This window comes from Rhinopithecus roxellana, chromosome 11 (genome assembly GCF_007565055.1).
Source record: "Rhinopithecus roxellana isolate Shanxi Qingling chromosome 11, ASM756505v1, whole genome shotgun sequence".
In the NCBI taxonomy this organism is placed as follows: domain Eukaryota; kingdom Metazoa; phylum Chordata; class Mammalia; order Primates; family Cercopithecidae; genus Rhinopithecus; species Rhinopithecus roxellana.
The window spans coordinates 91,585,270-91,606,517 of NC_044559.1; the positions used below are offsets into that span (position 1 = coordinate 91,585,270).

Here is a 21,248-nt window from a genome sequence, read left to right on the forward strand (position 1 = left end):
TTACAGGCATGCACCACCATGCCCAGCTAATTTTTGTATTTTTAGTAGACGGGGTTTCATCATGTTGGCCAGGCTGGTCTTGAACTCCTGACCTCCACCTTGGCCTCCCAAACAGCTGGGATTAGAGGTGTGAGCCACTGTGCCTGGCCAAAAAATACTTATTTTAAAATATCTTAAAGACTCATAAATTATGCAAATAATATAAAGAACTCCCATGTACCCTTCGCTCAGTTTTCTCCAGTGGTAACAGCTTACACAGGGTCAAAACCAGGAAAATTACTTTGGTATGTAATATATTGCTATCTACATATATATATATTTTATTATTTTTTTATTTTTTTAAATTTTTTTTCATATATATATATTTTAAAGGAGAATAGCCCATACATTTTCAAAAGATCACCCATAGGAGAAGGGGGAGAACAAGGTGGAGCTTGACTTCTTTTAACACATCTTATTTTGTAGATTTGAATTTGGAACTACATAGATATTTTATATTATTGTAAAACTAAATTGAATTTGAACAAGCAATCCCTAAAAACAACTTAGCGTAAATTAGTATTCACTTGGTGGTATAACAATAGAGTGTAACAATTTTAAATGATATCAAAACTATATTATCTGGCTGTCTATCTATATTAGATTATACCCTTTGGACAAAAAGAACTGAAAAAACAATTAAAAAAATTTTAGTAGTCATAATATTGGTGGTAATGTTGTTATTGTTAGGCAGTAAATGTGTAAGATAAGTCTGGAACATTCTGTCATAGTAAGTACACAAGGTAGCAAGGAAGGCACCAAAAAGCATATAGGTTGTTTCTAAAGGACTTGGGCACCAACCTTAAGAGCTCTCCTTCAACAAAGATGGGACAATATGAGCATCAATAAAGACAATAACTGCAGTGGACTGAAAAACATCAAGTATGTTTAAACCTATGAATACATAATGATACTTGAAAGCAAAACAAAAAAAAAATGAATTATTACCAGTAGACCATGCTAATGAACCAATTCATTCTTTTGAAAAATTGGTAACCAAATAGAATCCTTTCCTATGAATTGCACTACTAAGGAATCAAAAAATGTGAGGAAATTTCTCTATACAGAAGTACCCAAGCTAATAAATGAAAAAGAAATACTAGAGTAGCACACCATTTTGCAACCCCTGATGAATTAATGAGTCTAGGTACTAAGCACCAATGACTGCTAACATCACACAAGACAGCCAACCTCCAGGCAGAATAATTAAATATTACATTGAGGTTTTTATAACCAATAGCTATTCTATTTAAATTTCTTTCAAGTCAGGAGTTCTACTAAACTGATCGATCCTTTTCACATATGATCCACTAAATGGGGTCAGCAAACTTTCTATAAAGAACCAGATGGCAAATATTTTGGGGTTTCTTGGATATAGGGTCACTGTTGTAATTACTTCAACTCTGCCTCTGCTGTTGTAGCGTGAAAGTAGCCTTGAAAGAGTGGGTGTGACTTTTTTTTTTTTTTTTTTTGAGACTAATGGGCTATAGTCTGCTGACCTGCTCTAAATGATAAGGTAGAGAAATCAATGATCCCTAATGATAAATTAATTTTTCCCAGAAGAAAAGTTAATCTTGTGATTATTATTCAATTCTTAAATTGAAATCAGCAGAAGGTATAGTCAACATTCTTTTCTGGCTGCCCATCTCTTAATTTATTTTGTTAATTTAAAATGTGTGGTAAGCATCGAAAGCGTTTTGATAACTCCAAGTCCAAAGTTTATAATTTTTCAAATTGTAATAAAGCAGATCTTATATGTTAGGAATCCAGTAGTAATTCCTTATTTGATATGAATTAACTTGATACATACAGGTATAAATACATGGGTATATACACAGAAGTAATTTAGATGGTTGGACATTTTACCTTATCAGAAAACCAAATGAGCCTGGAATCTTCATAATACCTAAACATGCCATACTTAGGATCCAATAATTCCCTCATGATGAGCAAGAAAAATTCTTTGCGCACCCCTCCTGCATCCACAGCATCTTCTCCAACAAATATAACCTAAAATAGCACAATGCAAACACCGAATAGACTGTAAAGAAATGAAAGTACATTCTGGAGACCCTAGAACATGTTATTTATTACTAATACTCTACAATTAATAGTTTAAAATACACATAATTTTATTTATTAAGTTTCAAAGATTCACTGAAAACAAATAGGAAAATTTTAAACAGCTTCTGAATAAAAGTCCCAATTATACAACAGAAAATGTCAAATTACCTTGAGTGGCTTCTTGTAATCTATGTTCTTTGTTTTCCTAAGGACTTCCATTGCATCTCCTACAATATTTTCTCTACGCACTACTAGAATTAAGCAGGGATTCACAGATTCAATCACTGGGAGAAAAAGAGAGGAGACATTCTGCCTGTGGGCCTGATCAATAGCCATCTGGAAAACAAAAGATTAACATTTTAACAGCAATGCTACAATAAAGCTACTGTGACTGAAACAAGCTAACCTCTACCTATTAGTTACAGGTATTCTATAATTCATGTGCTACTGAATTAACACAGCACCTAACACAGTATCCAGTACAGCATAAAAACTTAAATAACTGAGCATAAAGAGTATCCCTTTTGAATGCTTTTATATTAATGTATAATGTATAACTCATAACACTATTAAAGTAAGCCAGTACAGAACTATAGTAACACTGATAAATCTGAGCACTGGTTTTTCTAAAAAACATTCACTGGAGGGTAAAGAGTGAGGAGAAAAAAACAAACCTTTAAAGAGTATAAGGAACAGGCTGGGCGCGGTGGTTCACGCCTGTAATCCCAGCACTTTGGGAGACCAATGAGGGCAGATTACTTGAGGTCAGGAGTTCGAGACCAGCCTGCCCAACATGGTGAAACCCTGTCTCTACTAAAAATACAAAATTAGCAGCGCACGGTGGCAGGCACCTGTAATCCCAGCTACTCAGAAGGCTGAGGCAGGAGAATCGCTTGAACCCAGGAGGCAGAGGTTCCAGTGAGCTGAGACTGTGCCACTGCACTACAGCCTGGGTGACAAGACCGAAACTCTGTCTCAAAAATAAAAAATAAAAAACAAAGAGAATAAGGAATGCTCTGGCTAAGGACGTATTACACAAATTCACTTAACTGAGTGATCATGGTATGTGCTCATGAACCAAGGATTTGATTTTTACCATTTAAAACTTTTGTTCTTTTATTATGGTTCTCCCTGAGTTCTTGTTCTAAAATGGAATATCCCATGGTAAAATCACCAAGTTATTAACTTACTGTTTTAACAAAGACCTCCAAAAAACTGGTTTACTAGCTGTTAGTATAGAATACTACAAAAATATTTAGAATACCAAATGTATTTATTTGAACAGAATAAAAATGGTTACCAAGATTTGAAGGTTTTTAATTTTTAAAAATATTTTTAGACTATTAAACATTCAAGCTTTCTTTAATCCTTAGTTGGTATAGTCAGATATTCTATACCAGAGGAAGCAGCTCAAAATCTTTTTTATTTACAGGATCAAATGATAAAGCAAACTTACTGTAACCCTTTAAAGTCAAAATATGAAGTAGTTTTTAAAATCCTCTCTATAAATGAAAGAATGTTCAACATAAAATGGATGGGAAAGGGTGATAGGAAGGGGAAAAGAAAGAGGAATAGGAGATAATGGTGACCAACCCCAGGAAAATGTTTAATACCTTATTATTAAAACTTTCTTCAAGGAAATTTCACATCCTCTTCCTAACAAGAGATCAAATGCTTCCTACTTTTAACATCTCTCACCTCTAGTGACTTCCATCTCTTACTAAGCATATAAAAAGGGGACATATAATGAAACCAGATTTTGAAACAAACCAGTATCTTATCAAGTAAACTAGTAATATGGTTTATAAAGACTGAATATTTCTGTAATGAAAGAGGCTTATACCATTTATAATATATAAAATTATTATAGGTTAAGTTATTCCATTTTCATTGCAACCCTTTTTTATAAATGCCCTCATAAGAATATACATATCACATGCAGCAATCTTCTTGATAGCTACCCAAAGTACTTTGTGTACCTTCATTACTGATCCTAGGAAAATTTCAAATATTTACTGTCCAAAAACATCAAAGAAACAATTTAAAAAATCCCTCTCAAATTAGGTTAGTAGTATACAATATTTTACCTGCATCTGTAAGACTGCATCAGTCTGTAACAGAGTAGTTTTTGCTTGAGCATCAAATACAAATGGGTATGTACAGATTGTAACAGGGATATCTGCCAACTGGAAATAAAAAATTAACTTATTAGTACAAGTTGATTTGTGATATACTTACTGTGGATGCTGTCATTTCTTATAAAGTGGACTACATTCTTTGTTTATTCACTCGTGGTTCTGGAATTACAAATAAAACATGCTGCTTACAGAATTATTAAAAATTAAATGAGGCATTGGAATAAACCGAATTCCCAATTTTAGGGGGCAACTGTATACTTGAGAGTCTATACAATCACATACTGCAAGTATCTTTTGCTTAGCATATGTTAATTGCAAATCTCAGTGAATGAGGCTGCAAATTTGTTCTAAAATTGGGGGCTCCTATGTTAAATACTGTAGCCAATTCTTACATGTTAAGGAAACTGCAGCAACTGAGGCTAATAAGTAATCTGTCTATTCCTTCACTTAACAGATACTTATTGAGTATAATGTCATTAGGATGTCAAAATTATTACGAGTCCAACATCTGTTCACTTACTTAATATACAAAAATGTATCATTTAGTGTTACTATTCTGTTAGCCTTTAAAGTTAGGAAAACTGATCTATTACCATTATCAGACATTAGACACTTCATAGACAATTACTTATCCTAGTAGGTAATGTATTCATTGCTAAGTATTTTAACAGTACAGTAAAATATAAAGAGTTATGAATTGCCAATCACACATTCTTGTAGATGGAGGAGGACCTACTTCCACCGTCTACCCAGTAAGACAATATCTTTGTGCCTGCCCTGACTCAGAATCTCTGCTATAAGACTTCTCATGAAGAATTAATACACCATAAAACAATCCACTCCTTAGTGATTAGATAGTTCTTTATAGTCTGAATCTGCATTTCCTTTTCTTTCTTTTTTTTTTTCCAGACAGAGTCTCGCACTGTCGCCCAGGCTGGAGTGCAACGGCGCAATCTAGGCTCACTGCAACCTTTGCCTCCTGGGTTCAAGTGATTCTCCTGCCTCAGCCTCCCAAGTAGCTGGGATTACAGGCTCCCACTGTTGAGATGGGGTTTCACTAGGTTGGCCAGGCTAGTCTTGAACTCCTGACCTCATGATCTGCCAGCCTCGGCCTCCCAAAGTGCTGGGATTACAGGCGTGAGCCACTGCACCCAGCCTGAATCTGCATTTCTATTTATCACTGTGCATCATTTAGTCTTTGTTTTGCCCCTGCTGGAAGTGTATGTAGTTTAAATATTTGAAGTCCTAATCACGCTCTCCCTAAATTGTATTTTATTCCATTCTAAACATTCACTCTTCAGTATTTTTCATGTGACAAGGTTTACCTCCATCCTATATTTGTGGCACTGCCTAGCTAATGATCATAAATACCAATTTTGCTTCTCCAAAATTAAAAAAGATTTAGATATCTCTAAAGTACCCTTTGGCTTCAAAACTCTGTTTTCAAATTTTTATGTGCTAATTATACTTGACAATGAGGAAGGAAACAATATTAGAGCTATAATTTAAAGCTAATTCAAAATGCTTCATTGGTTCAAGTATTGGGAAAAACATAACAACGAACAAAAAGCAAATCAAAGCAAAACCTAACATCTATAACAGATAAAGAAAGTTTTATAATGTTCCCAAGTGTTAAAAGGGTAGTCTAGGGTTGTTGATTACTTAAACCAAAGTGCTAAAACTTTATATATTAGAAGTGAGAAAGATAATCATACAAAAAGTTTAACTTTGTGACCATTCTGAGTATCAACTAATCAATTTTAAAAATGATATTTGTTTTACTTCTCTAATATAAAATGTTTTTAGCCACATTAGGTAGGCATTTGCTAAATTTTAAAATAAAAGTTTGCTTTTTTATATTCTGAGGACACATTACATTTTACACTGGAAGACCTGAGGAGGATAGATCTGAAGCAAATATTGTGGAGGCATCATATAGGTGGAATGTTAACAGAATTTCATTTTCTTCAGAAAACTTCTGGAATGTTATACAAGGTAATCTCTACAGACTCGATTTTTAAAAATGATACATATATATTTATTTACATTTTTAAACCACAACAAAAAAAGGAATCTTTGGCTCCTCTATTACTTAGGAGAAAATGGAATATATCTTACTCTGAACATGAGCTTTATTACACCAAACTTACCTCAGTTAATCCATGGTTGACATCCTAAGACAGCAGTGCAGAATATAACAATAATGAGGAAAGAGCAATGTTAGTGTCCAAATTTAACTATTTCTATTCAAGGTAGCATTTCATATATTTTGCTACAGCAGAATATTGAAGTAATGAGGTAGAAAATACATCTACAATAAAATATACCCCCTACACACGCATCTTATATATATATATATCTATAAATGTAAGATCTTTGTTTCAGGTACCTTGTGACCGTAAAATTATTGAGCTTGAACATAATGAAATTTGTTTTCAGCAATTAAACACCCCCATTTGCAGAATTTAGGCAGAACAAGAAAACGAATCCTATGCCTGGCTTGGTCTTAAAAAAATAATTTTATGGCTCAGTTTTTCTACTTAAAAAATAGAAAAAACATTCCTTAGACTTTAAGACTTCTAAAATCTCAGCAAAATGTTTGACAGTGTTTAGTAGATTAAAATGCTATATGGACACAAAGTGAGAAAAAATAAGCCATAAATTGTTTCTATTTGACAGGAAAAAAACAGTAAAACATAAGGTATCTTACATTAAACATTCTTTAAAACTGAACTAATTTAAAATAGAAAGTACAGGACAGGGCAAAAGGGTTGGTAAGCAAAAATAAATAGAGAAAGATATGTTTATTAAGGAAGTAATAGTGGAAATTACAATGAAAGCTTACCACTTTATTGAACAGAAATGTACATTTTCTTGTAGAAAGCTTCCATATATGCTCAGAGCACAGACTCATGTAAAGCACTAGAATATTCAGAACTATGTTACTAAATGTGTGGATGGTACTTTGTGTTATGAGGAATTAATTTGACCCCAGAAGAGAGCATTGCCCTAGGTTCCTAGGAGGTGACCTACAGACCTGTGGAATATCAAGCCTGATAGGAGTGTCTTTGTTTGCCTAGAGCTTTAGCCACCGGACAATGTGACTTATGATAGGGGCCTGGGCCATGTGCTGTCAGTTCTGCCTCCAGAAGAGCTGGGAACTAGAGGTTCCTACATGAGCAGGATGTGACTGAACCCCAGTAAAAACTCTGGGCACCAGGTTTCTGGTGAGCTTCCTTGGCTGGAAATACTCTGTATCACACATCTACGCCAGGAAAGTAATTCATTCATGACTACAAGGAAAGGACAACAGAAACTCTGCCTCTGATTATCTTTCCCAGACTCTGCCCTATATGCAGATTTTAGCTGATTTTTTTCACAGATGGAACTTTTCATTTGTCACTATTAAAAGCCTAAATTTTTCTCTCTCTCTCTCTTTTTTTTTTGAGACGGAATTTGGCTCTTGTTGTCCAGGCTGGAGTGCAATGGTGCCATCTCGTCTCACCACAACTTCTGCCTCCGGGGTTCAAGCGATTCCCCTGTCTCAGCCTCCTGAGTAGCTGGGATTACAGGCATGTGCCACCAGGCCTGGCTAATTTTGTATTTTTAGTAGAGAGGGGTTTCTCCATGTTGGTTAGGCTGGTTTCGAACTCCGTACCTCGTGATCCGCCCGCCTCAGCCTCCCAAAGTGCTGAGATTACAGGTGTGAGCCACTGTGCTCGGCCAAAAGCCTGAATTTTAAACAGATTCTTGTATTTGTGGTCCACATCCATCAGCTCATATAACTTTAGCACCTGTCACATCCCCAGTAGCCTTTCTAGAACTACTACCATCACCATGAAGTTCCCTGGTTTTCCCAATTCAAACTTGGGCATCTTCAGCATTTTTACTTATCTAACAAGGACAAGCATGGAGAGGATAAATAGACTGGCAAGCCTTTTATCTTTTCCAATGTTGTCAGGAATCAATTTATTGACCACTTCTTTCAAGTCACTTGTCTGAACCTCTTGGATCATGATTTTCATCACCTTCTTCTTGATTTGGTGGACCTAGTTGGTGCTGAGAGTAAGAGGTCTTCTGTATCTGACTGTTGCGTTGCTTAGTAAAACCAACACAGAACAGACAAAGCAAATGACCATCAGTGGTCTTGACATTAACATGAGCTTCTTTCATGATCTACCAATTTTTGGCCATGCGACTCATTCTGTCACAGGTAAGATCCATGCTATGGAAGTTAGGTAGTTTAGCGCCTCAACATCCTCAGTAGTCAGCTTGGAGTTTTAAAATGCAATTTCATCATTTGCAGATCAGAAAGGTTCACTTCAAATACACACAACCCTTGAGGCCATCAGATATAATTTTGGTTCCTTGAGTCCTGGTGACTAGTGTTTCTCTCCAATATTTCTTATACTAAACATAGCATGTGCTTTCATACCATACCAATCTTTTTTAGAAAGTAGATCAACCACTTCTTGGCTCCCTATTTGTCATCTTTCATAAGGTGCTTGTTCTTGCCAAATGTCATGATGCTGCTCAGAGTCAAAAGGACCCTTGGCTGATTTTAACCCACTATCCTTTCTCTGTAATAAACTCTAATCATCAGTGTAACAATTTTCAATGAGTTCTGGGAGGTCTTGTAGCAAATTATCAAACCTAAGGGTAGTTTGGGGGACCCTCCCCAAACTCACAATTGGTATCAGAAGTGAAGGCAGTCTTGTGTGGACTGTTCTCTTTAACTCTGTAGTTGACTAAGTTCCCACATGTCACCAGGGGTATTATTGGAGGATTTAAGATATTAGCAAATAGCAAAGACTTTGGGTTCTCTCACTATATTGTGCTAAGTAAAGCCAAAGCAGTGTGTAAGCATAAGCAAAACATCACTCTATGCAAATCCTATTCAGAGGAAGATTATTATTGACAAGAATTTCTTTCAAAAAATTCAAAGTACCAAGTTATTACTACGTAAGTGCTCCTATTGGCAGTGTAAACAAGATGAAAGTCTTTAGAGACTGTCCTGCAAAAAAGCCTTTTAGATTATACACTCAGTTTAGCTAGAAGGCAATATAAAAGGAACAACCAAAATCCTTTTATAGTATACCTTGTGGGACTCTTTTTTGAAAAAAGAACTTTATTATTTTATTTTATTATTTATTTATTTTTTTTGAGACGGAGTCTTGCTCTGTCGTCCAGGCTGGAGTGCAGTGGCCAGCTCTCAGCTCACTGCAAGCTCCGCCTCCTGGGTTTACGCCATTCTCCTGCCTCAGCCTCCCAAGTAGCTGGGACTACAGGCACCCGCCATCTCGCCTGGCTAGTTTTTTGTATTTTTTAGTAGAGACGGGGTTTCACCATGTTAGCCAGGATGGTCTCGATCTCCTGACCTTGTGATCCGCCCGTCTCGGCCTCCCAAAGTGCTGGGATTACAGGCTTGAGCCACCGCGCCCGGCCCAGAACTTTATTATTTTAAAGCAGCTTTAGGTTCACAGCAAAATTGAAAGGAAGGTGCAGAGACTTCCAATATATCCCTATCCTCACATATGCACAGCCTTCACATCACCAATATTCCTCTTGTAGGACATTTAAAAAGTGCTATTACTAAGTAAGAAAGTTTAAATAAGAAAAAAAAAAGCCTATAAAAATTCATCTATGGCCTGCTTGATAACTATACTATATACCAAGGGAGTTTATAGTATGGGAGATGGATTTCCTCCTTAGCTAAATAATGAAATATTAGTATTTATGCATTATCTTTTTTATTACTATATATAAGTAGATATAGATGCTATGCATATCATTATACATTGGGGAAGTCAATAAGATAATGTTAGAATTTATAGTGCGACTAACCCATACTAAGCAGAATATAATCTGGTTACACTAAAAATTGGAAGAGAAAGACGTGAACTGGCAAGAATATGAAAAATAATAGGACATGCAAAACTTGAGAAAAAGAGATGATTAGACATTAGGTAAAATCATTTTTCTAAGAGAGAGAAACACCAAAGGAAAAACCAGATAAAGATAGTTAAAAGTATCAGAAAGGGAAGAAAAAATGGCAAAGAGTTTGGTAGTAACCAATAAGGTATTTTTACAAACAATTTAAAAGCAAAGTTAAAGGAGGGTAAGGAAACTGAGAATAGTACCTAGAAAGTACTCTTAGAAAATGTTTCATTGTAGTGCACATAGAGAAAGGCAGCAAGAGAACAGAGTTATTAGACAAGTCAGAATAAAAGCTACTGCCAAATTTGTAGCCTGTGTCAAGGTAGCCAGCAATAATAAACACCACTTTAGAAAGACTTAACTATGTGTCAGAAATTACTCTAAGTCCTTCGGAGGGATCATATAAATTAATCTTCTTAAAACTTTTTAAGGTAGGTACTAACATTCTAATTTACAGAAAACAAAATGAAATCTCAGAGAAATTAAGTAATTTTCCCAAGGACAGAACTCAATATATGCTGAGGTGGGATCTGAACCCAGGCACTTTTCCGTAAAAGTTACTCTGCTTTCTCATCATATACATTTATGTTGTGAGCTAGAATTCTTAATCATCACAACATCCTCCATAATAAATTAATTTTCCAATTTGTAATGTTATTTATTATTTATTTATTTTTTGAGATGGAGTCTCACTCTTGTCGCCCAGGCTGAAGTGCAGTGGCGCAATCTCAGCTCACTGCAACCTCTGCCTCCTGGGTTCAAGCCATTCTCCTGCCTCAGCCTCCCAAGTAGCTGGGATTACAGGTGCCCGCCACTACGCTTGGCTAATTTTTGTATTTTTAGTAGAGATGGGGTTTTGCCATATTGGCCAGGCTGGATATTTATATAATATGTAAGTGAACACTGGGATTCTTAAGAAATTGTTCTATAAAAGGGTCCACATATCCCTCCAAATGTTCTGAATCCTTTCAAAAACACTGCTAAAAGACCTAGGGTACCCTGGTTGGTGTGTGAGGGTTTATATGCAAAGTCGTAAGAACAAGGTTCATTTCCTGAAGAACCAATTTTCCTCAATGGCAAATACATTAAATCTCTTTTATATTGCAGTAAATATCTATTATGCCCATAATGCAAAATTTGCATTTAAAGACAGAAAATTAGCCTCAGTTCAAGTCTTGCTGAGGGAAGGTTAAATCCTTAAGAGATATGTTATTTCTCCTGCCTTCACAGGTTCTCTGAAGGAAGAGTTTGAGAAGCTTTACCTAGGTCAGAGATGAAGAAAAAAGGAAATATTTATTCAAAACTCCGCTGAGGTCAATTATTTTCTTTCTTAAAAAATTATCCCTTGATTCCAGCTACCAATCTATTTTTTTTTTTTTTTTTTTTTTTTTGCTCCTCTTCAATGTAGAACTTCTTCAAAGTATTGCCAATGATTGTTACTGCTTCCTTACCTCTAAACTTCTCTTTACAACACCCCAACCCTAGAATGGTATTATCAAGGTTACCAATTATCTTCATGTAACCAAATTCACTGTCAATACTATGGTTTCATCCTCCTTCTCTGGAGCATTCAACAGTCTCTCTTTCACTTTTAAATTATGGTTTCCAAGACTCTCCTAGTTTTCCCCCTACCACACCTGCTTTTTAATCTTTGTGGATTTCTCTCCTTTCCTCACTTCATATCCAATTCATCAGTGATTTTTATTTTCCTTTTGTCACCAAGATTTCCTTTTATCTCCAAGATGTATTCCAAGTCCATTTCCTTCTTCCGTCTAAACAGCCATCATCCTAGTCAAACTCATCATTTCCTCTCCCCTAATCTACTAAAACATAGCTTTCTCATGGATCTCCATCTTTCATGTCTGTCCCGTTCCCTACAAAGCCAACAAAGTGATTATTCAAAAAGATCAGATTAAGTTTCCACTGTTTATCGTAACGTTAGATAAAATCCAAATTCCTAATCCTAGTTTACTAAACTGTCTATGATTTGGCCCCTGCCCATTTCTCTGTTCCCTCCTCACTCCCATAAGCCATGCTGGCTCTTTTCTTTTCTTTTCCTTTCTTTCTTTTTCTTTTCTTTTCTTTTTGAAATGGAGTCTCAACAGTGTCGCCCATGCTGGGGTGCAATGGTGCGATCTAGGCTCACTGCAACCTCCGTCTCCTGGGTTCAAGCGATTCTCCTGCCTCAGCCTCCTGAGTAGTGGGATTACAGGCGCCCATCACCATGCCCGGCTAATTTTGTATAGTTTTAGTAGAGACAGGATTTCACTTGTTGGCCAGGCTGGTCTCTTAACTCCTGACCTTGTGATCCGCGCACCTTGGTCTCCCAAAGTGCTGGGATTACAGGCATGAACCACCACGCCCGTCCCCATCCTGGCTTTTTTCTACCTTTCAATCATGTCAAGCTTGTTTTCACCTAAAGTCCTTTCCTCACTTCATATCCAATCCATCAGTGATTTTTATTTTCCTTTTGTCGCCAAGATTCCCTTTTATCTCCAGTATTCCAAGTCCATTTCCTTCTTCCATCTAAACAACTATCATCCTAGTCAAACTCATCATTTCCTCTCCCCTAATCTACTAAAATATAGCTTTGTGAACTATGTTCACAAAGTCAAATGAACAAATGTTCATTGTTCTTGAAATTCTGTCTGCCCTGATCTTAAATGGCTACTCCTTGTCATTCAGATTAACACTCATACTTCATTAGACAAGTCTTTTCTGAAACCTATCTTTACTAAGTTCCCTCATTTTAAAAGTACATATTATTAGCTGGTATTTTTTGCCTTGTTTGACTATTGCTAATCTTGCCCACTAGATTATGAATTCCAGGAGAAACAAGGCTCTGCCTGGTTCACCACTGTATTTCCAATACCTAAATCAGTGCCTGTTATATAACAGATTCTCATTGTTTGTTGAATAAGCAAGTGACTACACCTAAATCTACAGAATGGCTATAAACCTGACCCAGCCTCAAGGTGACTCAGGAGAAAAGTCAATGAGTCTCTCCCAGTCCAGACCCAACTGCACTAAGGAAAAGATGCCTAGAAGCAACCTGATTCTGGGAGGTGGGAGTATCCTAAAAACAGCATGCAGTAGCCAGATTGCCATTCAAAAACTACTGTACTTTCTTAGTGCTTACTAGACATATTCCAAACACTGTCACAGGTGCTGGTTGACTGACATACCCATCCACAAGAAGCTTACAAGCTGGTGCCTAGCAAGCAATGAAAGGTTACTCACCCTTCTATTATATAACTGCTGCATACATATTAAATTACCTGTGTGCAGAAAAGTGGGCCTCAAGTATACAAAAATGGCTAGCAAATAAGAATAGTAAACCTAAATATTTTGTATCTAGCTGCTTACCCATTTCTGCATTAAAATTTTATGTGCCTAATTCAAGTTTTATGTAAGACCATGGTACTATTTTAATGGGATAGTAAGTGTGTAGTTATTAAAGACTTAGCCACATAAAAAGATGTGTGCACCTACATTTATATAAAAATCTGAAATAAAAGTAAACATATAATCGGCTCACTGCAACCTCCACCTCCTAGGTTCAAGGGATTCTCATGCCTCAGCCTTCTGAGTAGCTGGGATTACAGGCATGTACCACCATACTTGGCTAATTTTTTGTATTTTTAGTAGAGATGGCATTTTGTCATGTTGCCCAGGCTGGTCTTGAAATCCTGAGCTCAGGCAACCCACCTGTCTCGGGCTCCCAAAGTGCTAAGATTACAGGCATGAGCCACCGCACCCAGCCCTCTTTTGGTAGTCTTGAAGCACCAATTTCATAACAATAATGCATTCTTAGGAGTTCCAGTATGAAGAACGCCAGTATTTTCAACATTGGAGAAATAAGAGGCAATCTTATGGAAAATAAATGAGTTAAAAACCCATTTCACATTTGCAGTTTTTTTTTTTTTTTTAAGTGTAATCCATCTCTTTGGTTTGGCTTTGGTAAAAGAGTAGAATGTTTGTATTTAAATATTGTATAATATATAGCACTCCTTTTGCAATGTTTTTTTATTTAAAAAGTAAGTTATGGATAAAAGTTCTGAAAAAACTTTCTCATTTCAAAACCAAGTAATTGTTTCTTTTTTTTATTAGATACATATACATAAAAATGATACATAAAAATGAAATCACAAATTGCACAGAAAACCTACCATTCCATAGGCCTGCTGTTGGACCCAGTTGATATAATCATTCCTTATATCTATCAATTCTTGTACTTCATGTATATAAAATTTATCATACTGTATAATCTGTCCCGTTTTCTCATTTACCTACAAAAGAAAATGTAATTGACATTAAATTTAACCAGTACTCAAGACAGAGAAATTTTTTTTTTTTTTCAGATGGAGTCTTGCTCTGTTGCCCCGGCTGGAGTGCAGTGGCACAATATCATCTCACTGCAAGCTCCAACTCCCAGGTTCATGACATTCTCCTGCTTCAGCCTCCCGAGTAGCTGGGACTACAGGCGCCTGCCACCACTGCCCCGCTAATTTTTTGTATTTTTAGTAGAGACGGGGTTTCACTGTGTTAGCCAGGATAGTCTCGATCTCCTGACCTTGGGATCCGCCTGCCTCGGCCTCCCAAAGGGCTGGGATTACAGGTGTGAGCCACTGCACCCGGCCAAGACAGAGAAATTTAAAATGTCTAAAGAAAAAAATGCTTTGGGGATATTCTTAGCTAATATTTTCTTCCTACAAAAAGTAATTACTGAGTGCCTACTATATGCAAAATGCTAGTTAAGTGCTATGGGAGACCCAAAGATTTGTAAGATGTGGTATCTGCATTCAGTACCCCAAAATCTAGAAAAGAAAGACATGTCTTTATAACTACAACACAGTATGAGATATGGATGATTAAAGTGTATATGGCATATATAAACTAGATACTATAAAGACTTACGGTTGGGAAATGGGACCTTCATAATAATAGCAGCTAATGCTTGTTAAGTGTTACTCTGTGCTGGCATCTGATTAGAATAAATTTTAGGAAGTGATATCTGGACATGACGTGAAAAATGAAGAGGATGCAAATCACCACCCCAGAGATTACCTATTATTTACAAAGAACAAATCTTTACAGTGCAGAGCACCATCTTAATCAAGTGATCTAACTAATCATCACCAACACTGGAACAACGAAATATTATGTTCTTGGTGATACAAATCAACAAGAAGCATACGAATCATCTATGAAGGAAAAACGGTTTAACCCAAATCCAATCAAGTCTTCTAATCTAAATTCTAGGTTACAGGAAATACAAGGGATAGAGGAACAAGTTAAATAAACATCACCAGGAGGAAACAATCAGACAAATCCTGATTATGAAACTTTTATAAGAAAACTGGCCAAGAGTCTTCAAAAAGTCAAGGTAGCAGGGATTGAAAAAAAAAAAAGGAGCTATTCTAAATTAAAAGAGACTAGAGGAATTCTGGTACTAAATATAGCAGAACACTTTGTATCAGACTAATCTTCCTGACACTAACAATTATAACTCTAGACAATACATTTAAGAAAACTGCTGTACTTAAAAACACTGAAGATCCACCAAAAGTAGGCAGAAACAGGAATGGACATAAGCAGAGGATAGAGCTCAAGCAGAAAGCAGCAGTCTTAATAGACAAAGAGTGAAGCTGCCAGCACAGCCAGCCAGTGAGGAATAAAAAAATCAAAGAAAGGAATCCAGAAGACGAAGCCCCAAAATCTGTGTGCAAACTCCCCCTACATCCTTGGCTAACTCTAAACCATGAATGCACAAAGTAAGACCTGCTAAAAGTAAGTAAGTAAGTAAGTAAGTAAATAAATAAATAAATAAATAAAAAAAACTCAAACCCAATAAACCAACAGAAAGTACAGCTGAGAGGCTACTCCTTTTTCTTTTTCCTGAGATGAAGTCTCGCCCTGTTGCCCAGGCTGGAATGCAGTGGCATAATCTCGGCTCACTGCAAGCTCCGTCTCCCAGGTTCATGCCATTCTCCTGCCTCGGCCTCCTGAGTAGCTGGGACTACAGGCGACCGCCACTACGCCCGGTTTTTTTTTTTTTTTTTTTTTTTTTTTTTTTGGTATTTTTAGTAGAGACGGGGTTTCACCATATTAGCCAGGATGGTCTCCATCTCCTGACCTCATGATCCGCCCACCTCGGCCTCCCAAAGTGCTGGGATTACAGGCGTGAGCCACTGCACCTGGCCAGAGAGGCTACTCTTACAGTAAGAGTTCAAAACAAGCATTTCCAGAGGAAAAGGGGCACATTTCATAATAATAAAAGGATTAATTCACCAAGAAGTCACAACAATCCAAAATAGCAGACCTTGAAAATAAATGAAAGAGAAATCAACAGAACCACCATCATAGTTGGAGATTTTTAACACTGCTCTCATTAACTGATAGAAAGAAATAGACAAAACCAGAAAAAAATAGACAAAACCAGCAAGTATAGATGATCTGAAAATTTAAACCAACTTGCACTCACTGTCATAGAACACTTCACCTAACAACTGTATATGAAATGTTCACTAAGATAGACCAAATCCTGGACCATACAGTAAGTCTTCATACATTTAAAAGAATCCAAAGTATACAACATACGTTCTTTGTCCACAATGCAATTAAACTAAAATCAGTAATAGAAGATTTGGAAAATCCTAGAATACTGGCAATTAAACAAAACACTTGTAAATTACTGAAAACTTTTCTTGAACCTGTAAGAGAGCTAAAGTTACAAGATAACTAAGTAGCCTGAATCCAAGGATCAACAAATGCTTACAAAAGGTAACAAGGTACCAGAAATGGCTCATTTGTGGCAGGGAGCAAGAGGAAACTACTATCATACAAGCAGAAGTAATATGCTAAAATTTCAAGGATCACTTCAAGCTGAGTGTGGGGTAGCTTGATAGTATGAAACCCAGCAGAGTCCCAGGCAACTGGCACTCACAGCCTCTTGTCCATAGACTGCCAATGGGTGCCCATGGAAACAACTGGAAACAAGGCAGAGGGGAAAAAAAAGGAAACAAGGCAGAAGATCAAGAGCCTCTCTCAATGGTACAAGGAATTAGCTGCCATGTGAGAAAGGAACAAAGGCCCGCCACCCTGTCCAGATCCTTCCTTCACACAGAGCAAAAGCCTTCAGCCACTGAGGAAGGGGAAGCAAACCCATGTCTTGTTGCTGAGGGAAGGAAAAACCTTCAATTTCTGGGAGGAAAGGTGACAAGAACAGTCCTAGGCTCAGAATCTTATATCAGTAGGACTAGACATCTGCAATTGCTGGAGGAGGGAGCAGAAACTGCCACACAAAAAGATCCAAAGCAGTTTGGTTGCCACAGGGAAAAGGGGAGGGAATTCTGAGAAAGTTCCATGCAAGGTCCAGGCACACATAATCTACCTAAAACCAAGGCTATGCTGTAACAACCAAGAACCATTTCTGTTCCCTCTCCTCTACCAATCTTTAAAGGACTGAGTAACAAGCAACACCAGTTTACAACTGACAAGAGGAAAGAGTGAGAAGAACACCCCTCTAAGGAGTAGGCATGCAAAGTGGGGCATAAACATTCACAAAAACCATTTGACACTCCACTTCCACCCTAAACACACTGTACCACAGGCCTCAAATTCCTCCAGTGTTAGAGGCCTCAAATTCCTCTAGCATTAGAGGCCTGTAGTGTAATGAAGGTATTTATAACAAATTAAAAATTCAATCCCAGCTTAACCTCTGACTAAGTAAACTCAAATCCTTACACTAATACCAGATAGGAGAGGTGTACCAATTTATAAGCTTTAAACCTACTGATTTCAGTTTCTTACTATTTTATAGATAACCAAAAATTATGAGACATATCAAAAACCAACTGAACAGGCTGGGAGTGGTGGCTCATGCCTGTAATCCCAGCACTCTGGGAGGTGAAGGCAGGCAGATCACCTGAAGTCAGGAGTTCAAGACCAGCCTGGCCAATGTGGCGAAACCCTGTCTCTACTAAAAATACAAAAATTAGCTGGCTGCAGTGGCACATGCCTATAATCCCAGCAACTTGGAAGGCTAAAGTACAAGAATCACTTGAACCCAGGATGTGGAGGTTGCAGTGAGCTGAGATTGCACCACTGCACTCCAGCCTGTGTGACAGAGCAAGACTCTGTCTCAAAAAAAAAAATTATTAAACTGAACAAAACAAAACAAAAAAGTGTCTAGAGACAAAGCAATCAACAGAGTCAGATTCAGAGAAGATCCAAATGTTGGAGCTAGGAAACAGGGGCTTTAGGAAATATTTTTAACTTAAAAGTAAAAACACACAAAAATTTGTGGGATGCTAATAAATCCAGGCATAAAAGAAAGAAAATCTATAGTATTAAATGATCATATTAGAAATAAAGGGTCTAAAATCAATCATCAAAGTTTCTGCTTTAAGACTCTAGAAAAAAAAAAGATCATATTAAGCACAAATCAAGCAGAAGGAAGGAAATGAAGAGAAATCAATGAAAGAGAAAACAGAAAAACACTAGAGAAGAAATTAAAAGCAAATGGGTTTTCTGAAAAGATAATAATGAATAAACCTACAGTCAGACTGACCAAGAAAAAGAGATGACACAAATTACCACTATCAGGAATTAAAGAAGAAACATGATTACATATGTATCTTGGTAAAACTGACTCATGAAGAACTAGAAAACTGGAAATGTCCTATATTTATTTTTTAAATTTAATAGGAAATTAAAAATGTTCCCAAAAGAAAACTCCAGGGCCAAAATGGTTTCACTGATGAATTATATCAAACATTTAATAAAGAAGTAATACCAATATTAACCAAACTTTTTCAGAAAATAAAGAAGGATCATTTCTTAATTAATTTAATGAAGCCAGAATAAACTTGATACCAAAAGCTGACAGCAATATGAGAAATAAAAATTACAGATCAATATCCCTCATGAATACAGATATAAAACCCGCAATAAAATATTAACAAATTAAATCCAATAATATATATAAAGTATAATATACATATAACACCAAGTAAAGTTGATCCCAAGAATGCAAGGTTGGTTTAACATCCAACTATCAATGAATTTCACAATATTTCTGAAAAAAAGGAGAAAAAATATCATCTGTTCATCTCAACAGATGGAAACAACACCTGATAAAATTCAACATCCATTTATAATAAACACTCTCAGCAAATGAGAAATGGAAGAAAATTTCTTCAAACAGGTAAAACCCATCTAACCACCACCCCCGCCCCCCCCCCACCCCCTGACATTCAACATTATACTTACTGTTAAGATACTGAATGCTTTCTTTCTAAGATTAGGAACTAGGCAAGAATGACCACCATAACCACTTATATTCAACATTGTACTGGAATTCTTAGTTAATAAAATATGCCAAGAAAATAACATGATTGTATATATTAAAAAAGCCAACTGAATCAATCTATAAGAGAATTACCAGAACTAAGAATTTATCAAGATCACAGTGTAAAAGGCCAACACTCAAAACTCAATTGATTTTCTCTAGGCCAGGTACAGTGGCTCATGCCTGTAATCCCAGCACTTTGGGAGGCCGAGGCAGGCAGATCACCAGAGGTCAGGTGTTTGAGGCCAGCCTGGCCAACATGGTGAAACCCTGTCTCTACTAAAAATGTAAGAATTAGCTGGGCGTGGTGGTGGGCACCTGTAATCCCAGCTACTTGGGAGGCTGAGGCAGGATAATCATTTGAATCCAGGAGGCAGAGGTTGCAGTGGGCCAAGGTCTCACCATTGCACGCCAGCCCAGGTGACAGGAGCGAAGCTCTGTCTCAAAGAAGAAGGAAAAAAAAAAGGCTGGGCAGTGGCTCACGCTGCTAATCACAGCACTTTGGGAGGCCGAGGTGGGCAGATCACCTGAGGTTGGGAGTTCGAGACCAGCCTGACCAACATGGAGAAACCCCATCTCTACTAATAATACAAAATTAGCCAGGCATGGTGGTGCATGCCGGTAATCCCAGCTACTCGGGAGGCTGAGACATGAGAATCGCTTGAATCCGGGAGGTGGAGGTTGTGGTGAGCTGAGTTCACGCCTGCACTCCAGCCTGGGCAAAAACAGTGAAACTCTGTCTCAAAAAAAAAAAAAAAGAAGAAGAAGTATTTCTCTGTACTAGCAACAAATAATTGGAAAATAAAATTTTAAAAAATCATTTACAATAGCATCAAAAACATAAAACATTTAGGAATATATTTTTGAGAAAGAGAACGGATAAAATTTTTAAAAGAATATGCAAAATCCTTGAAAACTACAAAGCACTGCTGAGAGAAACTGAAGAGTCATTCACTATGTTCACGAATCAGAAAGGAGAGTAGCAAGACTCAACAATCGCAAAAAACAAAATTTGACTGGACTCTAGTTATTTAAAAAGCAGTAATATAAACAATATTTTTGCTATAAACGAGGAAATCTGAAATATGAATGCACAGACAGATGATATTATAGAATTATAGTTAACTTCCTTAAGAGAAATAATGCTACTGCTGTTACACAGAAAAATGCCTATATTCTTAAGAGATGAAAGATGAAGTATTAAAGGATGATATCTATATTTTACTTTCAAATGATTCATGAAAAAAGAACACACACAACATATATAAAGCAAATGTGACAGTATGTTAACAACTGCTGAATCTAGAATGGAGGGCACACAGGTTTTAATTATATTTGTTTTCAATGTTTCTGTAGGTTTGAAGATACTGCAAACAAAAATCAAAAAGGAAAGTGAATGGAAAAGATTAAAAATAAAAAAAAAGGTTTGAAGGAGAACATTACTGGGCAGAGAACAGTATCAGCTAAGGAAACAAAATCTGCATATAACTGCCCCCAGCTAAACTGCTAAAGAGAATGACAGGCAGAGGGAGCAAAACTGGATTCAACGTGCAGTTGGGAAATAAGCTGACCTCAATCCTCTCTAGGTTAGCCAACCTCAGCCAAGGCTCAGGCTAAAACAAGGCCCAATCCCGTAGGAAATAGAATGCACATCATTGTATGCCAATGAGTTCTGGCATGTTTTGTTACAGAATATTACTGTGGCAAAAGCTGATACA

General features: G+C 36.8%; 1 protein-coding gene and 1 pseudogene across 3 annotated transcripts in view; both read right to left on the reverse strand.

Annotated features, from left to right (window-relative positions):
• The window catches only part of HERC4 (HECT and RLD domain containing E3 ubiquitin protein ligase 4), a 153,022-nt gene that overhangs the window by 32,977 nt on the left and 98,797 nt on the right, over positions 1 to 21,248 (reverse strand). For 2 of the 3 annotated variants that reach the window (XM_010375392.2, XM_030940447.1), the window contains 5 exons: positions 14,348 to 14,467; positions 6,392 to 6,415; positions 4,191 to 4,289; positions 2,272 to 2,439; positions 1,906 to 2,049 (listed from right to left, as the gene is read on the reverse strand). In XM_010375392.2, coding sequence (XP_010373694.1) covers positions 1,906 to 2,049; positions 2,272 to 2,439; positions 4,191 to 4,289; positions 6,392 to 6,415; positions 14,348 to 14,467 — 555 coding nt within the window. The remainder of the gene's footprint in view (positions 1 to 1,905; positions 2,050 to 2,271; positions 2,440 to 4,190; positions 4,290 to 6,391; positions 6,416 to 14,347; positions 14,468 to 21,248) is intronic. The other variant, XM_010375398.2, reaches the window with a different exon arrangement.
• LOC115900352 lies at positions 7,864 to 9,338 on the reverse strand (annotated as a pseudogene).